The following is a 24,138-nucleotide window of genomic DNA, read 5'->3' as shown; positions in this document are numbered from 1 at the left end:
GAGGCCCGCGCACCGCGATGAAGAGTGGTCTCCGCTTGCCGCAACTAGAGAAAGCCCTCGCACAGAAACAAAGACCCAACAGAGCCAAAGATGAATAAATAAATTTTTAAAAAACCCAAAAAACTATAAACCTCACCTGAGCCTCCTTCACCTCCAACTCTCTGGTCCCTTCAAAACCAGGTTTCACGGAGGAGTCCTTCATACTTGTTGTGTCCATTTTCTCACCTCTGTTCTCAACCCACTCCAGCCTGGCTTCTGTCCCCACCACCCACCGAAAGAGTCCTCGGTGAGCTCGCTAAGAACCTCCCCGGTGCTAAAGCCAGTGGGCAGTCTTTCTAGGCCTCATCTGCCCTCCCGGCCGCATCAGCCCACTTCCTTGGCCGCCCTCATCTTCCTCTGCCTCCAGGATGCCATGTTCTAATTTTCATCCTGTTTCCGTGCCCTGCCCCTCCTCTAACTCCCTGGCAGGTGTGTCTTCCTTAGTCTGAGAATTCAATATTGGAATTTTGTAAGGCTCCATCCTAAGCCCTCTCCTCTTCTCCTTCTATGCTCTCTCCATACCCCTGACTTCAAATATCTAACTGCAAACTAGCCACAGATTTCTATCACTGGCCTAGCCATCTCCTCTCCACCGAGCTCTGTACATCCAGCTGCCTACTGGATGCGTCCACTTTGACGTTGCACAATCACTCTGACTCAACAGATCTAAACTCAGACTCATGGTTCCCTGCCACCCTTCCCCTGTCCTCCCCCAAAATGCCCCGGTTCCCTTCCAGTGTTTCCCACCTTCTGGGTGAGTGGCATAACCATCCGTCCAGCTGCGTAAGTTATGGAACCTAAGAGATATCCAGTATACCTCCTTCTTCTCCCTCTGTCCGTAGACGCTGTGTCTCCGTGGTCTGTCAACTTGACTCCCTAAGAACGTGCACATCGACCATCTTAGCCTAGCCCAGGTGTCCGTCATCCTCTACCAGGTGTGCAGTAGCCTCCGAGGCTCCTATTCAAACTGCCTCTTGCATCTCCCAACCCATTCTGCGTACAACAAACAATGTGATCTATTGTAAATCTGAAATGTTCATTTGTTCCTCCCCTCTCCTACCCTTAAATGTAAACTCTTCAGTGGCTTCACATTGCTCCTTGAGAGAAGATCCGATTCCTTAACATAGCCTCCGTGGGCACATGGCCTGGCTCCTGGCTTGTTTCCCACCATCCTTCTTCCCCTTGCTTTGTCCATTCCAGCAACCTGGCTTCCTCCATCCTCCAGATCTGAACACAGACACAGTATCACTTCCTCTGGGAAGGAGGCCGTTCCTGACCTCCTAATTTTGTCAGATCCCAGTATCACTGCCCCAGATGCCTCACCATGGAAGCTCTTACTAGAGTTTTATGCTTCTTTCTATGACTATGTGAATTTTTTTAATTTTTTAATTTTTTTTTGGTAATTTTTAAAAATTTTTATTGAAATATAGTTGAAATAGATAATCAACAAGGACCTACCATATAGCACAGGGAACTCTACTCAATATTCTGTAATAACCTATATGGGAAAAGAATCTGAAAAAGAGTGGCGAGATATATATATAGGTATATATATATGTATAACTGAACCACTTTGCTGTACTAACTAACATTGAAACTAATACAACATTGTAAATCAACTATACTCCAATATAAAATAAAAAATTAAAAAAAGAAATATAGTTGAATTACAATATTGTGTTAGTTTCAGGTACACAGCAAAATGATTCAGTTATATATATATATATTCTTTTTTTAGATTCTTTTCCATTATAGGTTATTACAAGATGTTGAGTATGGTTCCCTGTGCTATACAGTAGGTCCCTGTTGGTTATCTGTTTTATGTATAGTACTGTGTATATGTTAATCCCAAACTCCTAATTTATCCCCCTGTCACTATGTGATTAATGACTGCCTCTCCCAGCCCCTTCCAGTCTCTAAGTTCCAGAAGGGCAGGACCTTGATCTGTTTCTGCTCATCACTGGACCCCGATGCCCAGCACAGAGCTGGCACCCAATAAATAATTTGTGAAACGAATGAAGGAATTTACATTTGAATGTGGCTAAGTATATAGCATCTGTTTTAAGAACTGGTCTTGACAGGAATGACATAGGAAGAGTGATGATGTAATTCCAAGAACCTGAGAGGGGAAGGGTCTAGGAGACAGAACCCTGACAAAAACATGATCCCCTGCACAATTTTGCCTAGCGCCCAGCCCCCCTTGCACACATCTGCTGATCTGTTTTTGGCTGACCCTCTTGCTAGCCAAGCTGAGACACTGAGAGAGTCTGTAGCACCTTCTAAACTGCCATGAGAGTCTAAATCATGTCCAAGTTGCTGGCCGTTTTGAGGGTATTCTATTGTAGTCTAGCTCCTGAAAAGTATGGCTCCAGTGTTAACCGAATTTTCATCACTAACGTGCACCTCTAGGCTTTGAGCTCCGTAAGAACTATCAGTGCTCTGTCCTCAGTGAGGTTCTTAGTCAGCGTTGGGTAGATTGGTGATGAAAGAAGGAAAACAAAAGTCGGGATTCTTTTGACTTGATGATCTTATCCAGGGGTCTCAAACTCAGGGCCAGGAATGATTGGAAAGGAAGAAAGCAGGACAGGTATTATCTGAGCGAGGGTTGGGGACCGGGCTAACTAGAACCAACATACCCTCTCTAAAGGCATCCAGGTGGAAAAAAACTGTAACCTCTGAGCAAGGAGAAGAACTTGCAGGGTCAAATACAACCACCGGACATCAGTTTGCAATTTCTGACTCGAAGGGTATTATGGTTGTGGTAAACAGCATATCTCCCCCTCCCAAAGACATCTATGTCCTAATCCCCAAACCTATGAACCTATAACCCTTCATAGCAAAAGGGACTTTGAGGCTGTGATTAAGAATCTTGAGTTGAGCAGATTATCCTGGATTATCTGGGTGGGTCCAGTGTTATCACAAGAACCCTTTCAGTCAGTCTGAGATTGGAAAATACGACACTGCAGGCTTGGAAGAGGCACAGGGAAGGCAGGGCACTTCTAGAAGCTGAAGAAGGCAAGGGAACAGATTCTCCCCTTCCTCCAGAAGGGGTGCAGCTCTGTTGATCCCTTGATTTTAGCCCACAGACACGCATTCCAATCTTCCGACCTCCAGAACTGTAACATAATAAATTTGTGGGGTTTTTTTTGTTTTTTTGTTTTTTTAAATTTAATTTTATTTATTTATTTATTTTTGGCTGTGTTGGGTCTTCGTTTCTGTGCGAGGGCTTTCTCCAGTTGCGGCAAGCGGGGGCCACTCTTCATCGCGGTGCGCGGGCCTCTCACTATCGCGGCCTCTCTTGTTGCGGAGCACAGGCTCCAGACGCGCAGGCTCAGTAGTTGTGGCTCACGGGCCTAGTTGCTCCGCGGCATGTGGGATCTTCCCAGACCGGGGCTCGAACCCGTGTCCCCTGCATTGGCAGGCAGATTCTCAACCACTGCACCACCAGGGAAGCCCTGTGTTGTTTTAAATCACTATATTTGTGGTACTTTGTTACAGCAGCAATAGGAAACTAATACACTGGTTAAGAGTGTTCAGACTATAGAGGCCGGGTGCCTGGGTTTAAGTCTTGGCTCTGCCCTGTGCTAGTTCTGTGACCCGGGGCAAGGTATGCAACTTTCTGTGCCTCACTTTTCCCCTTTGTACAATGGAAATGCTGATAGTACTACTTCAAGGGGCTGACCTGAAGATTAAATGAATTAATATACATGGGGTTCTTAGAACCATGCCTGTACTTCTTAGGCATTAAATCAGCATTAGCTTCTTCAATTACTCCTATTATTTGCAGAGAAAAGAACATAGGGCTGAGCGGGTCCAATACCTTGTCCAGGTGGGTTCAGGGCAGAGCCAGGAGTGGAACCCAGGTCCCCTAACTCCTGAGCTGTTTAGCACTTTGTCATTAAGCCACAATATCATTTTCCTACCGAATCTCATTTTCAAAGTCAAAACAACTAGTTATAATACATGCCCTTCGGGAGGGCTTAGCTACATTTTCTATCTGTGATTAGCCTGGATGGTCTCGGACCCTTTCAAGAGAAGTGACACATAAATAGAGGGCCTCATTTGAAACCATGTGTGTTTAATGATAAGGCTGCCTAGTTAATAGCAGAATTGTCTCTGGTTAGAGGTCAGTCACTCATTGTTTTGTCCCCTTCGAACATGTCGCATAAGAAGAACAGAAAGGCCAGAATAGAACCAGGCAACGCATCTGGTCGCGGGATCCATGGGCTGCTTAGCACAAGCCAGTGAGGGAACCTTCTGCAGACACTTCAGGGCATAAGATTCCAAAATACTGGCCCCCCTGCTTCTGAGATGCAAACTCCACCTTGAATCTGGAGGGCTTCTTCAAAACACACTGCCCCCAAACCCAAGCTTCATGTAAAAACCTGGGTTTTACTAAATGGTCCCAGAAAGGTGGCTGTGCATCCCCATAAAAGAAACCAGTTTTCTCAGGGAAAAGAAATTGGAAGGTGAGGCAGAGCCTCTAAGAAGCTCATTCTAAGTGGAGTCAGGAGTTGCATTCCAGACCTATGACACCAGCTTGCCCAGTTGTGTAATCTCAAGTTTCTTCCTACAGTCTGAGAATGCTGTTTTAGAAAGGACGGGAAGACTGCTGAGTCCAAATTTGGAACCTCCAGCATTGTGAATTTCCAAATAACCAGCGGACCCTTATCAGTGTGGATAACTAATGCCTTCATGGGATGTTTTGAGAAGAAAATGAATAGACGTGAAAATGTTCTTATAAACTTAAAAACACTTTGGAATACCATTTCCAGCAGTTTCCAGGGTGCTGTGGGGTTTGCAGACAGGTATCTGATCAAAAATGCTTTCTCTGGCATTGAGGCCCATTCCCTATCTACAGCCTAAGTGGTGATGGTATTGGGGAATCACAGAATCAACGTCAGTGAGCACTGGATTTAAGATAGTTACACTTGGCCACTCCGTGGACTTCTTATCTTCACTCTGGGTCTCCAGAGTCCATGGTGTAAACAGCTTGCCAACAACGCACGCTAGTTGCCACTGTTTGGGGAGGGACTATAGCCGCTGCTGCCAGGACAGCACCCTTTTTTACCCCTTAGTCCCATTGGAGGACTCAGAGGAGCCTCAAACTCCTTCCACAGTTTTCTCATCTCACATACACTTCATCCCCAATGGGGGAAGCAGAATGCTGAATAATTAACTGCAGGGTTGTTAAATAATTTTCAAGAGCCTCAGAAATACAAACATCTCTGTGATGCTGAGGCCCGTTGTGTGATCATTCCTGGAACTTTATCCGGGCATGTGGTTCTCTTTTTCTTTTTTTTAATGTAAGTTTCAGGTCTACAGCATTATCATTCAACAGCTGTATACACTGCAATGTGATCACCACCACAAGTCTAGATACCATCCGTCACCATACAGTGACCCCCTTCACCCATTTCAGCCCCCCCCCAAGTCCCCTTCCCCTCTGATAACCACTGATCTGATCTCTGTGAGTTTGTTTCTGTTTTATTGTGTTTGTTCGTTTCTTTGGGGGTTTTTTAGATTCTAATAAGAGTGAAATCATATGGGATTTGTCTTTCTATGTGTGACTTATTTCACTTAGAATAATACCTTCAAGGTCCATCCATGTTGTTGCAAATGGCGAGATCTCATTCTTTTTCATGGCTGAGTAATAGTCCATTGTGTGTATGTACCACATCTTCTTTTTTTTTTTTTTTAACATCTTTATTGGAGTATAATTGCTTTACAATGGTGTGTTAGTTTCTGCTTTATAACAAAGTAAATCAGTTATACATATACATATGTTCCCATATCTCTTCCCTCTTGCATCTCCCTCCCTCCCACTCTCCCTATCCCACCCCTCTAGGTGGTCACAAAGCACCGAGCTGATCTCCCTGTGCTATGTGGCTGCTTCCCACTAGCTATCTATTTTACATTTGGTAGTGTATATATGTCCATGCCACTCTCTCACTTCGTCCCAGCTTACCTTTCCCCCTCCCTATATCCTCAAGTCCATTCTCTAGTAGGTCTGTGTCTTTATTCCCGTCTTACCACTAGGTTCTTCATGACCTTTTTTTTTTTTCCCCTTAGATTCCATATATATGTGTTAGCATACGCTATTTGTTTTTCTCTTTCTGACTTACTTCACTCTGTATGACAGACTCTAACTCCATCCACCTCACTACAAATAACTCAATTTCGCTTCTTTTTATGGCCGAGTAATATTCCATTGTGTATATGTGCCACATCTTCTTTATCCATTCATCTGTCGATGGACACTTAGATCCTCTGCCCATTTCTTAATCGGGTTGTTTGCTTTTTGTTATTGTTGAGTTGTATTAGCACTTTATATACTTTGGATTTTAACCCCTTATCAGATATATGGTTTGCAATTATCCTCTCCCATTCTGTAGGTCGCCTTTTTGTTTTGATGATAATTTCCTTGGCTGTGCAGAAGCTTTTTAGTATGATGTAGTCCCACTTGTTTTTGCTCTTGTTTCCCTTGCCTTTGGAGTCAGATCCATAAAAGCATCTCTAAGAACATGTAGTCTCCTCTTCAGTGTCCTTCCCATTCTCCGGCAACTTCTGTCCCTCCATGGTGCCCGCCCATTGTCTGCCCGCGCCCCCTGCTGTTGCATCCTAGCAAGTTCACATCCTGGCTATGGTGTTTCACTTGTTGTGGCTAAATTACGTGCCGGCCCCAAGTGTCATTTCTGTTCCTGTTCATTTGCCATCTTGTGTCTAATAAGGCTCTGGTGGCGATGGGTGGGGACCAGAAGAGCAGCTGTTGTTCTCTGCAGACAGACCTCTCCCGTCTCCATGGGGCCGTGAGCCTCTTTGTGTTCTGAGTCTGCACAAGCATGGCAAGAGGCAAGCTCTAGCCTCGGGGCCGGGGGGAGAAAAGCAGAGGCCATGCTCCCGAAGCTGGGAGGCCACACGAAAGAAAGGGACTTCTGTGAGAAGAGTCCACGCGCCTGGAGGCCCAGAGGAGCAGGGCTGGGGAGGGGCCGATGGAGGGAGGTTGTTCAGCTCCACGTGACGTCACGTCGGGTGCCTTTCCTGGGGTTGAAAATGAGGAACTGGGGAGGCATTGGTGGTGAGCGTCAGTCCTTCAGAGCGCAGGATGGAACAGGGACTCCAGCCTCTGACCCTGCCTCATGTATCTGCGACGGCCGGGGAGATTCACGACCCAAGGAGGCTATGATATGGTCCAAAAACTTTTCCTGGATTTTTTCCGCAGGCGACTGAGCCAGAGGCCGACTGCAGAGGAGTTGGAGCAGAGGAACATTTTGAAACGTAAGTGACAGAGCCCGTGGCAAGCGCTGCTGCTTCGTGGTGGCTTTGGTTATTGTTTGATGGCAGGCCACAGGGTTTCTCCCGTGCGCTGCTGGTGTGGAAACGATCGAAACCCTCCCTGGTGGTGGGGGCTTCGCCCTTGTGTGTTGGAACATCTGAGAGGGCATCCCCACAGAGCAAGCAAATTGGAATCCACTTGGTTCGTGTGGAGCTCAGGGTCTGCGAGAAGAACCTGCCCTGTAGTGGGCTGCCAAGTCAGAGAAGCTGAAAAGTTTGAGGGAGAGAACTTACTCGTAAGTGAGAGTTGGGGTCACCTTGAAACCCAGATTGGCTGAAAAACCGCAAATATGATATTGATGGCTAAAATAGGGCAAGTAGCCGTTTGAAAACGAAAACCAGAAAGCATGACTTTCCACTGCAGCCAGCTGCTGGTGAGAAAATCCCCCCTCCCTCTGGGCATTAAACCTAAAGTCTCAGCATTTCCAAGGGGAAATCCTTCCCAGCCTCCTCTCAGGCCTCCTACAACTGGCCGCTGGTGTAGCTGCCCAGGCTCTCATTCAAGAAAACTCGCTGTCACTGTGTCTGTGGACAGAAAAAGTCAACGAGCCTCTTGTTTGGTTCAGGACACAGAGATATTTGCCGAGGTGCAGAAAGTCCATGTGGTGCTTAAAATACCTATTTTTAAAATGCTGAAAGAAATCAAGCATCTCATGGGCACCAACCAGTATGCCTCAATTTAGGGGGAGATATTCAACAACTGAAAACTAAAACCTCTCAGATTCATCATGCTACACTCTCACCGACACTGCCCTCTAGACGGTCAACAGATGTTTTTAGTTTAATTCAGACCCTTTCTCCCCACACGTCTATCCCTTTCTGATTTGCTCCAGAAAAGAGAAATATATGCTACGCAGAGCTGTACAGAACTTCTGTGCTGTGCGCGCACGCACACGTGCGCACACACCCACGCCCCGGTCGCGTGAGGCCCCTGTGTGCGTGGCTGGGTATCTCCACTTCGAGCAAACAGAAGTGTTCTTGGTTTTGCTTTTCTCTCCTTCCTCATTGTGGCCTTGTGACTGGGTCCGCGCCAAATGGTTTGCTGTTGAATGTCACCGGCAAGGGCTGTGATGGGGGGGCCGGTGTCGTGACCCACAGCACCCGTACCCCAGGGCACCCACCTGTGTGCCCTGTGCACCAGCATCCTGCTGCCCTGCTCCGGGTTTCGGCCACGCCCTCGCCTCGCAGTGGCTGTTCCTTTCAGCCTTGACCTTCCTCAGTCCTGAGGGCACCTCACCCATTTCCCAGATCTCTAGGAAGTTGTGCATATGATTATGTTCTTCCTAACGGACGGGTGCCTTTAAACGTTTCTAAGTTTGCTTTGCAGTGAAACAGAATTAGAATTCTTTCAGATGATTTTCCTGGTTGGGGAAGCATTTGGCCGGCGTGTCTCCCTTTCTGCCCCAACTTGATAGCTGATCCATTACAAATTGTCTACGTTAGAGAGAAAGAAAAATAAAAAGGTGTCCGCTTGTTCCTAAAGCCAGAAATCTGGTGAACGGGCTTTCTTCTTCTCCTTTTAAACTTCTCCCCCAGACGTGCCTCACACGGATCCGTGGTCTGCTGAAGGAATCTCTCTACGACTTTCTTACGGGGCTGCACGGTACCTGGGGTCCCCAGCCTAACTCTTAAATGAGAAGAGGCTAAAAACGTCTGTGGAATTGTTCAGGTTTCAGAAGATAGCACTTCTCTCGGCAAGGGCACAGGTTTTGGAAAGAGAAGGCAGAGAATCCCCAGCTCACCTGGCTTCCCGAAGGCACCAGCTCCCACACCTCGTCTGTCCAGATCCATGGGAGGCGACGGGCAGGCCCCTCGAGTTAGGTTTTTCTCACGCTCCAGAAAGACACTCGGGTCTTAGAGACAGTGACTTGTGTCTAGTGAGCCTGGGGGGGTTCAGGGGAGCTGAGGGCTTACAAGTTGTGCCCACAGCTCCCTCACGTTCTGTTGCCTCTTGCATCTTTGTCCTGTTTGAGGAGCTGCAAGTTGAAGGATCACTTGACCAAATTCAAGCAGGGTCATCATTTCGCAGTTCCAAAACTTTTCGGAAAGGAGCTTATTTTTCCTGTCGGTATTTTTTTTTTTCCTCCCTGCGTTCTGCAATTTTGTTTTCCGAAATAGGTTTTTCTTTCTCTTTTTTAAATCTTGTGTGATTGTTAAGAAATGTTTAGTGGTATCAGAAAACACCCTCAAACAGTGTATTCTGAGAATTATCCTCTGGGCTTTAAGTCAAGGGATGAACCACATCTCTAAGTGTGCAGGAGAGAGGCCCAGAGCGGTGGCTTGGCTGGGCGGTGGAGCTTTGCAAGCCGGGTCTGACTTCCACCCCAGGCCGCCCGGCCCTGTGGGCAGTACTGGCTCCACTGGGCAGCCAGTGAGACCCTGGGCACCACTGAGCACACAATGCACTCTCTGATGGTGGCAGCAGGCCATGACCTCGAGGGCTTTTCCTGGTCTCCCTTCCCACTTACCCAGTGGGGTTGTCTTGGTCCCCACTGCCTGAGAATTCATGAACCTGGGTTTGTAAATGGCTTTGAACTAAAGGTATAGATTCCATAGGTGGTAGCTTGGGGCCCCTACCCCTCAGAGGGACCTCAGGAACACCTGTAGGCGATGAGGGCTCTGTGCTCTGGGCAGGATGCCGACCTTCATGGCTCGGGAGGGGACCTGTAGGATGAGGTGGCCCCGAGCGGAGTCTGAGGCCAGTAACCAGTGATGAGGAGGAGGAGGGCTGGCGCTGAGCAAAATGTGATGGGGGGAGAGGCAGCGTAGCCAAGCAAGAAAAGGAGCTGGACTGTTTATCTGACTGTCTGTTAGCCATGGAGTGTGTGGCCAGCCGCTCAACTCCCCTGGACCTTCCTATCCTCATTTCCAAAACACCAGCAGTAGCCTAGGTGGTCTCATGGGCCCCTCCTGGCCCTAATATGCTATAAGTCTGTACATTTCAACCCAGTGCCCTCAAGCTGCCCCCCAGGCGCTCACCATCCACTCTAGACCTTTCCTTCCGTCCTCCCTCCCACCTGCAAATGCAGCTGTCGGGGGCCTCCCTTCTTCTGGGGCTGGCAGTCTGCCTCCCAGTTTCTCTCTGATACATTAGTTCATACTAAGATAGTAATGGCTGACTAGTTGAACAGGTTTCTATCCAAGAGAAATTCTCATTTTTAAAAGGAAACCTGGGGTGGGGGAAGGAGGACCTTTCAATTCAAAGGAAGGAGCTCTCGAGTGGGGTTTAGGGCAGCGGGGACCCCTGGGGACTTCGGCCCACGGCAGGATGTGGCCATTTCTGGAGCTGCCCCGGTCCAAGATCCTGGTCACCACGGGCAGTCACACTGGCCAAACCGTGCCCCCGGGGGTATTGCTCAAGGACGTGAGTTCTGCTCTGAACCACCACCGTTCCTTCTGGCGGGAGGTGCTGCCACCTGCAGTGTGAGTTGGCCGAGGCTGTGCTTGCTGCCATCAGGTTGGCAGGAGGGGCGAGGGGACCCCACTTCTAGGCACAAGGGGGGTCCCTGTTTCAAAGACCTGTCCTATACTGAGACCACTCAAGGGTGAGTGCACACTGCACAGTAAGTTAATGGAGTTACGGAACCATAATTTCCAACGGTGATTTCAAAATGAGGGAACAAGGGCCCTTTTGATGCAGCCTGTGCAAAATCAAGCGGCAGTGGTGGTCTCTCTCTGATGCCGCCCTCAGTTCAGTAGACGAGAGGCAGAGGCATGGGAGGCAGGCTGAGGTTCGTGATTTTTCTTCAAGTTAGACAGCATTATGCTGCGATCCGTGCTTCCATCGCAAGGCCTGCGAGGAAAGTGAGGTGCCCACGGTCACTGCGTTACTTAGACACTCCCGCGTGCTCTGTCCTCCGGATCTCGGCTCCCTTAGGCGCCTTACACACCTGATGCTAAGTCACCCCACATATTGAGCTGAGAGGGTTGAAGCTCTGGGGCCTGCTCTCCTAAGACGCTCCTTAGAAGTCTAAATGTAGGCAGTTGTACCCCACACTGTGGCCGCACACAGGCTCTGTGGACTTCTTGGAAGATTCAAAGAACTGATGGAATCAGGGCTTGTGAAGGGTGAGCGTTTTGGAATTCCAGCCTTGCGTTTGGCATCAGCCGTGCCTCGTTTTGTTCCTGTGGCAGGCGGCAGGCGCCCCCGCGGGGCCTGGCTTCTGTGCCACCCACACGGGGCACCGGGCACCAGGGCCGCGTCACAGTGAGTCCCCTTCGGTCGCTGTGAGGCTTGAGGCAGAGCTGCGTGAGGCCCAGGTCTTGTCCAAAGAAGGGAGCCTCGCCTCGCCTCTCCCCGGATGCCTGTGTCACTGCAGACAGTACCCCACTCTTTCAGGACCTACCTCCTTGCCTCGTAGCCCCTCCTCTTGGCCCAGCATTTCGGCCTGCAGACTTGAAACCCCGTGTGACGTAAAACAAAATAAGGTGAACCCACTCACCACCCATCTGAAACAGTACAGGCAGTTTGGAAAGTGTCCCCACAAGCAGAAAGGGTGGGCAGGGTAGAGGACGGGAACTCTCTCCTTTTCAAACTGAGCTGCTTGGCCTAGAACCTGCAGAGGTGCACCTTTGTGCGACCCTGCCACCAAAATCTAAAGCGTCTTAAATGTTTCTTTCAGCTCGGAATGAACAAGAGGAACAAGAGGAGAAACGAGAGATCAAGAGGAGATTAACTCGAAAGGTGAGACGGTTCTCCGTGCTGAGCTGGGGCGGGACAGGGGGCCACCCTCCCCTGCTGTGCCCTGTGTTGGCCTTGCAGCCGCCTGGCCCATTGGAAGTGACATGAATGGTTCCATTCCTCGGGTGTCAGGGCATGCGGCTCTCTGGACTCTCCAGGACCTCTCCAGGGGCCAGCGGTCCACTCAGCTTCATGACCCTCAGTCCTTTTGGCTGGTGACACTGGCCTACCCCCCAAGCAACTTGATGTCAGGTGCATTATATTTGCAGTTACAGTGAATATTTTGTTTTTAAAAATTCACTGTAACCCCATTAGGCAATTGGAAATTCATTATCAAAATCAGAAGTTCAAATATATCAGTTATTTGCTATGACCCTGGGAAAGTGCGAGTTTTCCTTGTCTCCGCTGATACTATTCCTGACCTGTTACCTAAGAACTATTTGAGTCTATTACGCTAAATCCAATTTGAATTACTGAATTAGGAAAATGCCAAAAGTATTGATAAATCTAATGAAGATGTTTGAAAAGCACTTAGATAAAAAAGTCAGAAAACTAGAATTTTTATGTTTTTAACCCCCAAAATAGATGGCTTGGCAATGTAATGTAGACCCAAGTGGATCTAATTCTATGAGTGGCCTCTTTGATAATAGACTCTTATTTGAGGCTGTTCTTGGAGGATGTTGACAAGTTTAATTAATGACACAGAAGATATACTACTATATTCTGTCTGACTAGAGTGTTTTTCTTTTTTTTTTTTTTTTTTGAAAGGTTTCTCTTTTAAATTTATTTATTTATTTATTTACTTATGGCTGTGTTGGGTCTTCGTTTCTGCGCGAGGGCTCTCTCTAGCTGCGGCAGGCGGGGGCCACTCTTCATCGCGGTGCACGGGCCTCTCACTATCACGGGCTCTCTTGTTGCGGAGCACAGGCTCCAGACGCGCAGGCTCAGTAATTGTGGCTCACGGGCCCAGTTTGCTCTGCGGCATGTGGGATCTTCCCAGACCAGGGCTCGAACCCGTGTCCCCTGCATTGGCAGGCAGACTCTCAACCACTGCGCCACCAGGGGAGCCCTAGAGTGTTTTTCATCAGCCTCCTACAGTGACCATCTTGAGAGAAAGATACTCAAAGCTTAGAGACAGTTAAGAGACCCATTAAAATTAATTTTTTAAAGGTTTATTAATGGATTTTTCTCCCTAGAAATATTATGCAAAGGAAGAAATTCAGAGATCCTAGAATATCGTACCAATTATTAAGGTGATGATTTGTGTTTCTCAACACTTTCTTGCCCTTAGAGCATCCCAAACATCTGGTGACAAGCCAAACGCCATCCCAATTAAAAGGAGTAGGATAAGCAAGGGCCTGACAAGCCAGTGACGGGCTGGTGTCCCCTGGTGGGAAACCAGAACAAGAGCTAAGGGCCCTCACTTCATCCAGCTGCCCTCACTCCAGTCAAGGTCTGACTCTTACATCCTTAAGACCACCCAGCCTTTGGACGCAGGGCATCCCTTTTCCTGAGACTGAGTAGTGAGGGGGACCGGGGGAGATGCATTAGATTATTCTAAGTGTGTCTCTGAAATGATGAGGGTACCAAAAGGAGACTGGTGATGACCCCTCGTTTCTGAAACAGAAAGGTCTAGACATTCAGAAAAAATGTTTAACCAGATTTTCATAAAGTTCATTGGACTTGATTGCTGGGACCCCAAAATTCTCCTAAACTTTAGGGTTTCTTGCTAAAAACTAGTAATAGGGAAAGATTTGGACACGCACCTAATTCTCATCTCTTTAAAAAGAGCATACGATTTTGCAGGGGAAAGCTTGCCTAATTGCATAGTTTGGCAGGACGGGGTGAGAGAAGAGGGTCTCCTCCCACACCCGTCTCCCCTAGGAGGGGTAATGCTAGGGGTGGGGTTTTTGCAGGCCCTCAAGTCAAGATAAATGCCTCTTCCTCCTCCTGGTTACCTCTCTTTCCTTCTCCCAGGAAAACTGCCTTGTAATTTCAGCATTTGCCTGCCCTGGGACTGGCTTGGGGAATTAGAAATAATGAGCCTGAGTGAAGGGATAAACTGTTTATAAGGGAGAGACCAGAAACAGCGTTCACATCTGGTTTTGTGAACAGAGATGTGGAGCGTGCCAGCAGGTAGGGAATCCGTACCACCTCCTGGTTCTGGGCACGTTCTGTTCCTCGGGAGCCTTTATCACACCAAGACCAGAAGCCAGTGGTGGTGGATGCTTTTCACTTACTTACCCTCAGCCCGAGGATTTCCTCAATATCATTCTATTTAATTTTAAGACACTGAGAAAAATAAAACACAGTAGCAGATGCTGATAGCCACAGACCAGGCATTTTCTTCAGCCAAATTGAGACTAACCTAAAATTTACATGCTTTATCTTGGAATAAATGCCTGCTTCCCACTTCCAAAAACTCGCTAGCTAGCTGGATGGACGGATAAATGGGAAGAAGTAGCTAGCTGGAAGGGAGGAAGGAAAGGAGGGAAGGAAGGGAAGAAATGTACCTGGGTCAGGTTGTATTAATAGTGGAATTTGGGTCTCAACGTACCCTTTTGTTGAGCAATTGGTTGCGAACGATATTATTGCTGCCATAGATGGAAACATAACGCTACCAACCTCTGCACCCCACCCCTTCTTCCAGCCCATCATCCCCAGAAAACCAACTTTGGCTGCAAAGATTATTTCCTTAGTGTCCAGGCAAGTTAAGTTGGGTCCACGCACCCCAAGGGCTAGAGCCCTCCATGAGCCAAAGGCACCTCTCCTGAGCCCCGTGTGGCCAGGGGCGTGAGGCCGGGCTCACGGCAGAGTCCGGGAAGTTGTTAGAGACTCTCCCAGCGGGACAACTCGGTGTGCTCCTCACTCACTCCCTGGCGGCACCTGGGCCCGGTCTCTTATTGATCTGGACAGGTCGTGTCTAATCCCCACCGGATTCAGGCATGAAAAGTAGTCCCTCACCTTCAGAGCCAACCTCTAGGTTTCTGTTCACTCCAGACTCTACCATAGACAGGCTATTAATAAAGTCTAGATCATGACTGTGAGAAACTTAAATTAGAAATTCCGATTTTAACAGCCTTTCTCCTGTCATGGTACACTTAGAAAATAGTACGGTTTGTCTGACACCCCAGGGCGAGCTAGTAAGTCCTTAGAAACACAAACTGGGGCTTGCAGTAGAAGTCTTCATGCCCTGTGGTATTACAGTAAAGGCCTGTGTACTCTAATGACTGACAGTACAGAGCGCCCTGCACTCACATCTCGGAGTCAGGATAGGCCACCAGTTCTGTTTACAGCACCCCTAACCATAGAGCGTGGGAAACCTCTGGTTTCCTGGGACAGGCTACAGCTGATGCCAAAATGCCCTCTCCTGGGAATACCAGGGCCACCTCGGGACAGACTGCAGCCAGTCTGAGGGGGGGGGAGCTACACAGCGTCTAGACAGGTGACCAGAGCCACAGCCCAGTAGGCCTCTGAGCCCCTCGTTTCTCCTCCCTTGCCCAAGGGGGGCCAGCAGGCTGCTTTGGTCCTGTCGGGAGCCTCGCAGCAGCTGTCACCGTTCTGCTCAGACCAGCCAGGCAGTCATCTAACGATGCTCTTCCATTGTAGGCCAGTGGGTAGCAAGCTGGGACATTCTGGCATCAGCCAAAGGTGTATGGCAGCTGCATGATATACAGTCAGAACAGCCGGAGTGGTTTGGATTCACTCGCGTGTGTTTGTTTTATAGGCCTTTGTGGTAAGATTCTATTTGACTGCATCTTCTATTAATAGAATTAAATACAGTCTAGGGCTTAGAGAAAAATTGCTTTTAACTAACATCGGTTGAACAGGAATTGACAGCATCCTAAAGAGAGAGCAACTGTGTTGCTCCAGAAGAAATAAACCCGGTGACAGGAAAAGATAATAGAAATGTCAGCCTTATGTTGTTAAAGTACAAAGGAAGGATGCTAGCGGGTAACACTGGGAGATGGTTGAACAATTCACTTGTTTCATTCCTTCACCACAGACCTATCCAAAGGGCCCGTCTGAGCCTTCTTTGGCATCAACACGGGCTAGCTCTGCCTTTGTGGACTCGCCTTTCATTTGAGCTATTGAGGGGTACGGTCTCCATGGCCTCATAAATCAACATATTCTCCTTCCTGCACACCCTGGAGTTTGCATACCGTTTGCACATACACTTTGTGTCTAAGACACACACACAGAAAGTATTACAAACCCATCTTGCAGAGAGCACTAAATTTGACACACAGATGTGGATTCACAAATCGAGAATAATATAAAACTGTTGTGTAAGGTTTCTGTCACCTGAGGGGAAAGGTAGGACAGACATGGGAAGATCCACACCCATGCACAAAGACACACCGCATGTACAGACCGAGACACTGCAGCGTTAGTGAGAGACAGCCTGGCTGGCTGTCTGAATAGGCCTGGAGGCAGCTCACGAGTTAGTAAACTCCTTCACAGAGGCCTGGAGAAGTTCAGGCATCAGGAGCCCTGTGTCCCCCTGCCCCTCACATGTGTGTGAAGCATCAGCTGCCTCTCTGGACCTCGTCTTCCCACCTGTAAATTCACGGATGGACCAAGCGATCTGAACGTCACAGGCTGACTGCCTCCCTCTCTCCCTCCTCCCACAGCTCAGCCAGAGGCCCACAGTGGAGGAGCTTAGGGAACGGAAGATCCTCATCCGCTTCAGCGATTACGTGGAGGTGGCCGACGCTCAGGACTATGACCGCAGGGCCGACAAGCCCTGGACCCGCCTCACCGCTGCCGACAAAGTAAGAGGGACGGGGAGGGGGGCCGGGGCCTCACGGCCAGCCGGGTGTTGGGTCTCCAGCTTGCTGCCAGGAGACTGCGCGGAGTATAGGAAGATTATGGAAGTACATTGTCAGGGTTCTTAATCTCCTGTCTTCAGTCACATTTTTGAGGCAGAATTGTGAGAGTAAGAGTGAGAAGATAAGGTTGAAATTTCCAGAAAGGAACAGATAAACTGGGGGACAGCCATACCAGCAGCAAGTGTGGTACCACGTCCACTTGGTCCCAAGTATGAGCATTGCTCTGGTAGATGGAACTGGCTAGGCCAGCGGGCCTGAGGTGGTGGCCCTCGTTGCTGATGGTTTGCTAAGGCGATAAAAGAACGCTTTGAGGACCAGCAGCCTCAGAGGCGGGGGCTTTGGGCAGAAGCAGATTGCCTGGACTTGGGCTGCAGGTGATGACATGAAACAATGATTGTGCTGGAGCACAGCGCCCTGGGATCAGGCTGGATAGAGAATGCAAAGTACTGAACACAGTGCATGTTAATGATCATAGTAACAAGAATACGGTCAACTGTCATGTGACCATTAAAACGTTTACAAATAACTTTTTATCTTAGGAAGAAACGCTTGTGTTATTACATTTTTAATGGAAGGCACAAGAGTGTGTACCTTTAATATTACATATGCACAAAGGACTGTAAAGAGAGATACCATAGTATTTACAGTTATGAATCTTCCACACTGTATCTACCTGCTTTACTGTTGATGGATAGTGCTGCTGTGATGAATAATGCTGTGAACATTCTTCTTCCATGTCTTTTCATTCACGAGTGCACACGTTTCTGCGGGGGTTGAACCTGGAAGTAGAATACCTGTGTCCTGCAGTGTGGAGAGGGTTAGCTGCTTTAGTAGTAATGCCAAAGAGTGTCCCAAAGTGATTGTATGAATTTACACACTCACCGGCAGCTTACGAGAGTTCTCATTGCTGCCCATTTCGGTGAACACGTGGTATCATCTTAGCCCTTCTGGGTGGGTGTGTAGCGGTTTCTCAGGATGGTTACTTGCATTTCCCTGTTTTCTAATGAGCTCAAGCCCCTTCGCACATGTTGACTGGCCTTTTGTGAATGTCTGTTCAAGTCCCTTGCCCATTTTCTCATGCATTACTTTTATAATCATAAAAATTCTGACATACACAAAAACAAAAAGTATTAAATTGCTTTCTGCCTTGCCCTTAATCTTACTTATACAAGCAGTCTGACTGAGGGGTAGCTTCTCAACTGGCTCTCCAAAACTGGACGACCAACTTGAAGTAGAAATTGTTTTATCTGTTCCTTTCTAGAGATGCCTATCATTTTATAAATTGTTATTATTTATGCACTTATGTCTTCTGTTAGACTGTTAACTCTCAAACAGTGGCAACTTTTCTGATTCCTCTTTGCATAATACACCTAGCACAGTACAACTGCACACAATAAAAGTTTTTTGGATGAACAGAAAAAGACTTTTCCATCCTCAGACTCTCCTTGCCCTGATCCATCCTCAGACTCGCCTTGCCCTGATATCTTCCCATCAAAGCACGTATCAACCTTAAAAGAGCTATGGGAAAGGGCCCACGTTTAAATTTTCAGCCCCCGAGGAAGAAGTGAGGTTTTCTCCAACCCCAGACGTTCTTTTGCTACAGTCCTCCTTCCCCCTTCTCGGTGGCCACATCTGTTACTGTAAGGATGAGGTCATTCAGGTTCATCTCATGCATGTTTGAGGTTATTCAAAACACATTCCATACCCTCCATGGTGAAATATATCACCTCGGAGTCAACAGACTTGTAAAGGAGCCAAGGCTTCATGAGTCAAAGGGAAAGGGGGCAGCTGGCCGTCACCCCTTAATTTGGCTGGGGAGTTTCACATACCTCCTCTAGAAGTATCCATTCTGAGGCATCGCTCTGCCTCTGAGGAGCTTACATTCACCAAAGAAAGCTGAGAGGCTGGCCTTGTAATGTGCACTCAGGACCCAGGAGTGTGGGCCAGGTGGAAGGGCCCTCTCGCTGCCCCGGTGGAACAGCTCTGGGCAGGATCCCAAATTGGATTGCTCGCAACTTAGATTTAGGGGGACGGGACTCTTCGTAGGCTCTAAAGGATATCTCAGGTGATTTCGTCTCTCCCAGTGGAAGAATCCGTTTTATGCACGTGTATGGCTCTGTCGAAGAAAGGAAACATAGGAATAAAAGAGAAGGTGAGCTGCTTTCCATCCTCTGCACTCTCATGGGCTTCTTTCTTCCTTGCAGGCTGCCATTCGGAAGGAGCTCAATGAATTTAAAAGCACTGAAATGGAAGTTCACGAGTTGAGTAGACATTTAACAAGGTTAGTATCAAGTGGGTTTTTTTTTTCCCCCCTCAAATTATAACATTTACCCCCAAGCTGAACTCTCCTAGCTGCTTCTGGAGGACAAGTGGTGTGGTGGGTGCAGTGAGGGGAGAAGATAAAAGAAAGATCCACGTGGGGATCCACAGGTTCCACTGTGGTTTCTGAAAGTAAGGGAAGGAGCATGAAAGGCCCTGGCTGAACACAACCTTCTCAAAGCCTAGCTTTTAACTCATTCAAACTGAAGATCTGCTGAATGCCAGACCACCAACATGGTGGGTATTTATGAGAACATAAGCTGAGGAGAAAAGATCAATTGCCAATTTACAGCCAGTCAGCCGAGACCAAACTAGGATAAAGTGCCGAATCCACGTGGGACTTCGGAAGCGGGATCACGCCCATGATTCCATGTCATTCTCCCAGACAGTCGTGTGATGCTATGTGGGGAAACTGAGGCACAGAGATGGGAGGGGCTTATACAAGGTCACAGGGCCAGTCAGCAACAGAGCCGCTGACTCAGTTCTTCTGACCCTCTCCTCTGGTGAACATCTGGAGAAACAGTGCCTGACTCGGAGACACAAGGCTGGGGTCCCTACCTTGCTGCTGAGTCCTTGCATGGGCTGAGGGCCCCTGGGAGCTCCAGACTAAACTTCTCCAAAACCAAAGGTGAACTCGGTGGGCCTAAAGTTCTTGAGGGGGTTCTGTGGAGATTTATTTGCCTTTGGTTGGAGATTTTAGCCTCCCTGTGGCTGTCAGAAACGAGGAATTTGAGGATGGAGATCTTGGATTGTCAAATCCGACACCTTTCGCAGCCCCTGGGTCTTGACTGAATTATTTGTTTTCCTAGGTTTCACCGACCTTAACAGTCGAATTCCTCTTGAGTGCTATGCTGTCTTCAAAACGTAAGTTTATAAGAACCATAAGTGCTGGTATTTATTCACTTCCCCATTACGATGTAAATCTTCTGAACCACCTTTTTTGAAAAGAAGAAGAAGAAAAGGCAGAGGAGACACAATCAGGATCGCGATGGCTACGGCTCCGTGGTCAGAACTACCACCTTTTTTGAAAAGAAGAAGAAGAAAAGGCAGAGGAGACACAATCAGGATCGCGATGGCTACGGCTCCGTGGTCAGAACTACCACCTTTTTTGAAAAGAAGAAGAAGAAAAGGCAGAGGAGACACAATCAGGATCGCGATGGCTACGGCTCCGTGGTCAGAGGTGCTGGCGCCGCCGCTGCTGAGGGACTGGGCCCTGTCCCGGGCGGGGCCCAGGGCACCGGAGACTTTCCAGCACTAGGAGGAGCGCCGGGCCTCTCCGGCCAGGCTGGCAGGTACCACATTTGTTCAGGCTCCGGCGAGCCTCAGGCGACAGACACTTTGGAGGCAGAGTCCCAAGAAAGCAAGCCGAGGCGGTGGATCTGGCCTGGGATGACTGACTGTGCAAAGCGGGCGAGCCGGCTGGCCTTCTAGACTTGGCCAAGTACACTGGCTCCAGGTGTGCCAGCTGGTTTGGGGGCCCCTGCGGAGGAGGCTGCTGAGAGGGACCACTGTCCTCCTCTCCCTTCAGCTATCACCCCTGCCGTGAACTAAAGGGAGAGCCCTTTTCTGGGGGAGCCTGTGGTCGACAGGGTGTGCTCCAGGCCTGGAAGGCTGGCACGAGCTCCTGTGCCCTCAGGCTGAGCCGGGCTGCCTTCCAGGAAGCTCTGGTTTAGAAGGGGGAAAGCCGTCATTAGCAAAGCCCAGCGTCACGGGTGATCTTAACGCATACCAGCAGCCATTGGCGGCGTGGTGGTATCATGCGTGCGAGCGTAAGAACCCTTCTGAGGGCATAAAGGCTGGCGTGACACACGGCTTGGCCGATGCTCTTCCTTTGCTCTGCGTGCCCCAGGGCTGGTGGCCGGGGGGCTTGGCAGTTAATGGCCTTTGAGTCGAGGACCGATGCATGCAGGCCAGAAACCGTTCCTGAAAGGCTGCATTTCCAGCCGCTGGTGGACTGGTCCTCCAGAACCACCGGAGGGCCTGCCAGGCTTGCTCTGCACTGAAGAGCCTGTGCAGAAGCCCCGGCGTGGGGCAGACGCCAGCCACCCCGGCTGTGCTGTACCTTCCACGCCTGCCCCTCCAGGGGTATCCTGCCTCTCCCTCCCGATGCTGGTGAGGGTGGCTGGAGATGTATCTCTGACCATCCTCCTCACTCGGGACTGCAGGAAAGCAGCGGTGACAGGGTAGGTGAGGGTAGGACGGGCAGTGGAGGAGGGGCCTCTCCAAACCCTGACTGCTCCCTGGAGGAGGCCGCTTGAGCTGCTTCCGGTTTCCTTCCTGAGGGAGCCTGTAGGGCCCTCAGCCGTGCAGCTCTGCCTGGCGTCCTGCCGTGATCCTGTAGTTCCCGCCAGCTCTCCCAGTGAGGGCTATGCTCCCCGCCTCACAGGCCCAGGCTTCAGAAAGATGCCAAGCTTGGGCTTCCAAAAGAAAGAGTTAACTGGTCCCCACCCCAAAACGCGTGGGATCAATTTACTCTTGGGCTCCACAGCCATGGGTGAGGCCAGTTCCTTTTCCGCTGGTGCTCACGGCCCCCACGGCCCCCGTGGCCGGCGTCACCGTGCACTTGGCAGGGAGCTCGGGGCAGCGTTCGAGGCAGTGCCCAGGCAGTGCCCGCCTGCTGGCGCACGCTTTCCTCGCATCGCCTGGCGCCCAGCCCCAGGAGGACATGTCACCCCATCCTTTTTTCTCTGAATGTTGAATCCGCGTAGTTACCGCCGTGGGTGGGGTGACTGATTCAGGGAAGATGGGGCCAGGGCTGCAGCGAGGCTGTAAACAGCGTCTTCCCGAAAGGCTTACTGACCTTTGAATGTGCAGATGGCATGCCGAGGGACGTGGGGCTCTTCCGTGTAACTCTTCCGCGGCGGCGCGTCTTCCGGGCAGAGGTGCCCGCCCGGCCAGGATCTGAGTCTGGGCTCCCTGTGGCTCGCGGTGGCCTGGGGCGACAGTCAGCCTTCCCCTGGCCCAGGAGCGAATCCTAAGGGACCTCACTCCGCTGCCTGGACGCCTCGCAGAGGCCACTGGCTTCTCTGCTGGCCTTGGTTCCGGGCCTTTCAGATTCCCCGGGAACGTGATGCCTAAATCGGGTTCCCCGCAGCTCGCCAGCGGTCCCGGCTTCCCGCCCGAAGTGCCCTATTGTTGCAGCCACTTTGTGCGTGGAAGAAACTTCTCCTCCTGCAGGGCAGCCTTTTCCGGAAGTAACTCCCTGCAAGTGGAAGGGTGCCCCTCTCGTGTCACCACCCGCGAGCTGGGCTCTTCCAAGCCCGCTGTAAGCAGCCCAGCAACTTCCGTAGGTCAGAGGATGAGCCCTCTGCTGTCTTTCCTTCCTTGAAATCTTGAGGTCTTTATAGAAATCTATCCAAATTTCCTTTTTGCCACATTGTTATGACAATTGAAAAATGCGTTTCTTTCCAAGATGACGATTCCATATTAAGGGGGAAAAAAAAGATGGGCTGGCTGGCTTACAATGCATCCCTTTTCTGAAAAAGCTGCAGTTTGAGCCTTTTTTCACTTGCATTAGCATCAGAAGAGAAACGTGAGATTTCTCAAAATGTTTCCCTCTCGAAATCAAATATCGCCCCGAAGTCCCCACCCCATCCACGACAGAAGAGACTGCCATCAGCCTACTTACTGTTTCGAAATTGCTGATATATTCCTCCCCAAAGGCCCTCAAAGCTCTGTAAAACTTTAGCCTTTATGTCAGATTAGAGAAACCAAACGATGTGACGGTTGATGTGATGAAAACCTCCGAGCTTATTTTTCTCCTGCTTACGAACGTGTATTTATATTTGCCGAATGAAAATCGTGGTGTGTGCTTCGGTGAATGGAATTTCAGGCTCTCCCTGTGCACAGCCAGTGGGCGAAGGTCACCTTAAACAACTTTTTCTTCCCATTTGTCTGTTGATCCCCAAACCGGTTGCTTTCTTCCAGTTGCTTCCCGGGTGTCTGTACATAGTTTGTCCTTGTACCAGAGCACTCTCCTGTGTTCTGCTTTAACAGCCAGCGGCTGTATGAGGAAGACAGTGTGAACAGAACACAAATTAAACTGGATCTCTATGGCCTAGGTTTTGTACATACAGAAACTGCATGGTATTTAAATTATTGTTTGTCTCTAATGATGTATGCAGTTTCTTTAAAAACAAACCAAAAAAAAAAAAAAGTCTTAAAAACAAATCATTTCCTTGACTCCTGTGTTGTTTTATCGACCACCAGCAGGAACCACTGAGAATTCTTGGTTTGGCTGGGGTCGGGGGAAGGGGTCGGGGGAAGGGGTAGAGGTCAGCGCATTGGCAAAATAGCAAGAGTTATGAAGACACAGAACTAGCTCACGTTATCTGGTATTATCGGGGAAGGAAGGACTGTTGGACACGAGTAACTTTCTAGATGAGTCCTAGCGTACAAAAGTTTTTTTCTGCCAAACATCTTTTAAAGCATATCTAAATGTATTTACCAACTTTCTGTCCTTTAGTAAACCTGGGAATGATGAATATAAATTACTGCCCCGAGGGAAAGCCCCCGGCAGCTTTGCTCTTTGAGTACTTACATCTGCCCCCTTTCTTGAGCAACCTGAGAATTTGCTTTATAGGACAAAGACCTTCTCCGCTCAACCTTTTGGTCCTGTCTTGTCTTTTTTGAAGGTTTTAGGGGAAGCAAGAAGGGCTGCAGTGCTTGCTGGCTGCGTTTTAGGTGGTGGGATTGTTGATAACATGCCCTTGGTCTGGTAACCTAGGAAGGTGGCTCTGGGAAAGAGGACCTGGCACAGCGCCGTTCCCCTGCGCCACTGCCAGGGAGCACCTGGGCGTCCTTTCAAAGTGCAGATGCTGACTCCGAGGTCTAGGTGGGCCTGGGATTCTGCATTTCCAACTAGCTCCCGGGGCATGCTGATGCCCCTGGTCCAGGAATCACACTTCTGAGCAGCAAGGGCGTGGGAGATCA

The 24,138-nt window shown here is 49.3% G+C and overlaps 1 protein-coding gene across 10 annotated transcripts in view; it reads left to right on the top strand.

Annotated features, from left to right (window-relative positions):
* PHACTR1 (phosphatase and actin regulator 1) overlaps positions 1-24,138 on the top strand; it is a 594,117-nt gene that overhangs the window by 519,858 nt on the left and 50,121 nt on the right. For 8 of the 10 annotated variants that reach the window (XM_057554725.1, XM_028164473.2, XM_028164475.2 and 5 more), the window contains 5 exons: positions 7,262-7,317; positions 11,997-12,058; positions 16,690-16,830; positions 19,092-19,168; positions 20,016-21,302. In XM_057554725.1, coding sequence (XP_057410708.1) covers positions 7,262-7,317; positions 11,997-12,058; positions 16,690-16,830; positions 19,092-19,168; positions 20,016-20,031 — 352 coding nt within the window. In that variant the 3' untranslated portion in view covers positions 20,032-21,302. Of the gene's footprint in view, positions 1-7,261; positions 7,318-11,996; positions 12,059-16,689; positions 16,831-19,091; positions 19,169-20,015; positions 21,303-24,138 lie in introns of those variants that run through there. The other 2 variants (XM_057554723.1, XM_057554724.1) reach the window with 2 other exon arrangements.

This window comes from Balaenoptera acutorostrata, chromosome 10 (genome assembly GCF_949987535.1).
Source record: "Balaenoptera acutorostrata chromosome 10, mBalAcu1.1, whole genome shotgun sequence".
Classification (NCBI taxonomy): Eukaryota; Metazoa; Chordata; class Mammalia; order Artiodactyla; family Balaenopteridae; genus Balaenoptera; species Balaenoptera acutorostrata.
This window is presented reverse-complemented; position numbering and strand designations above follow the sequence as displayed.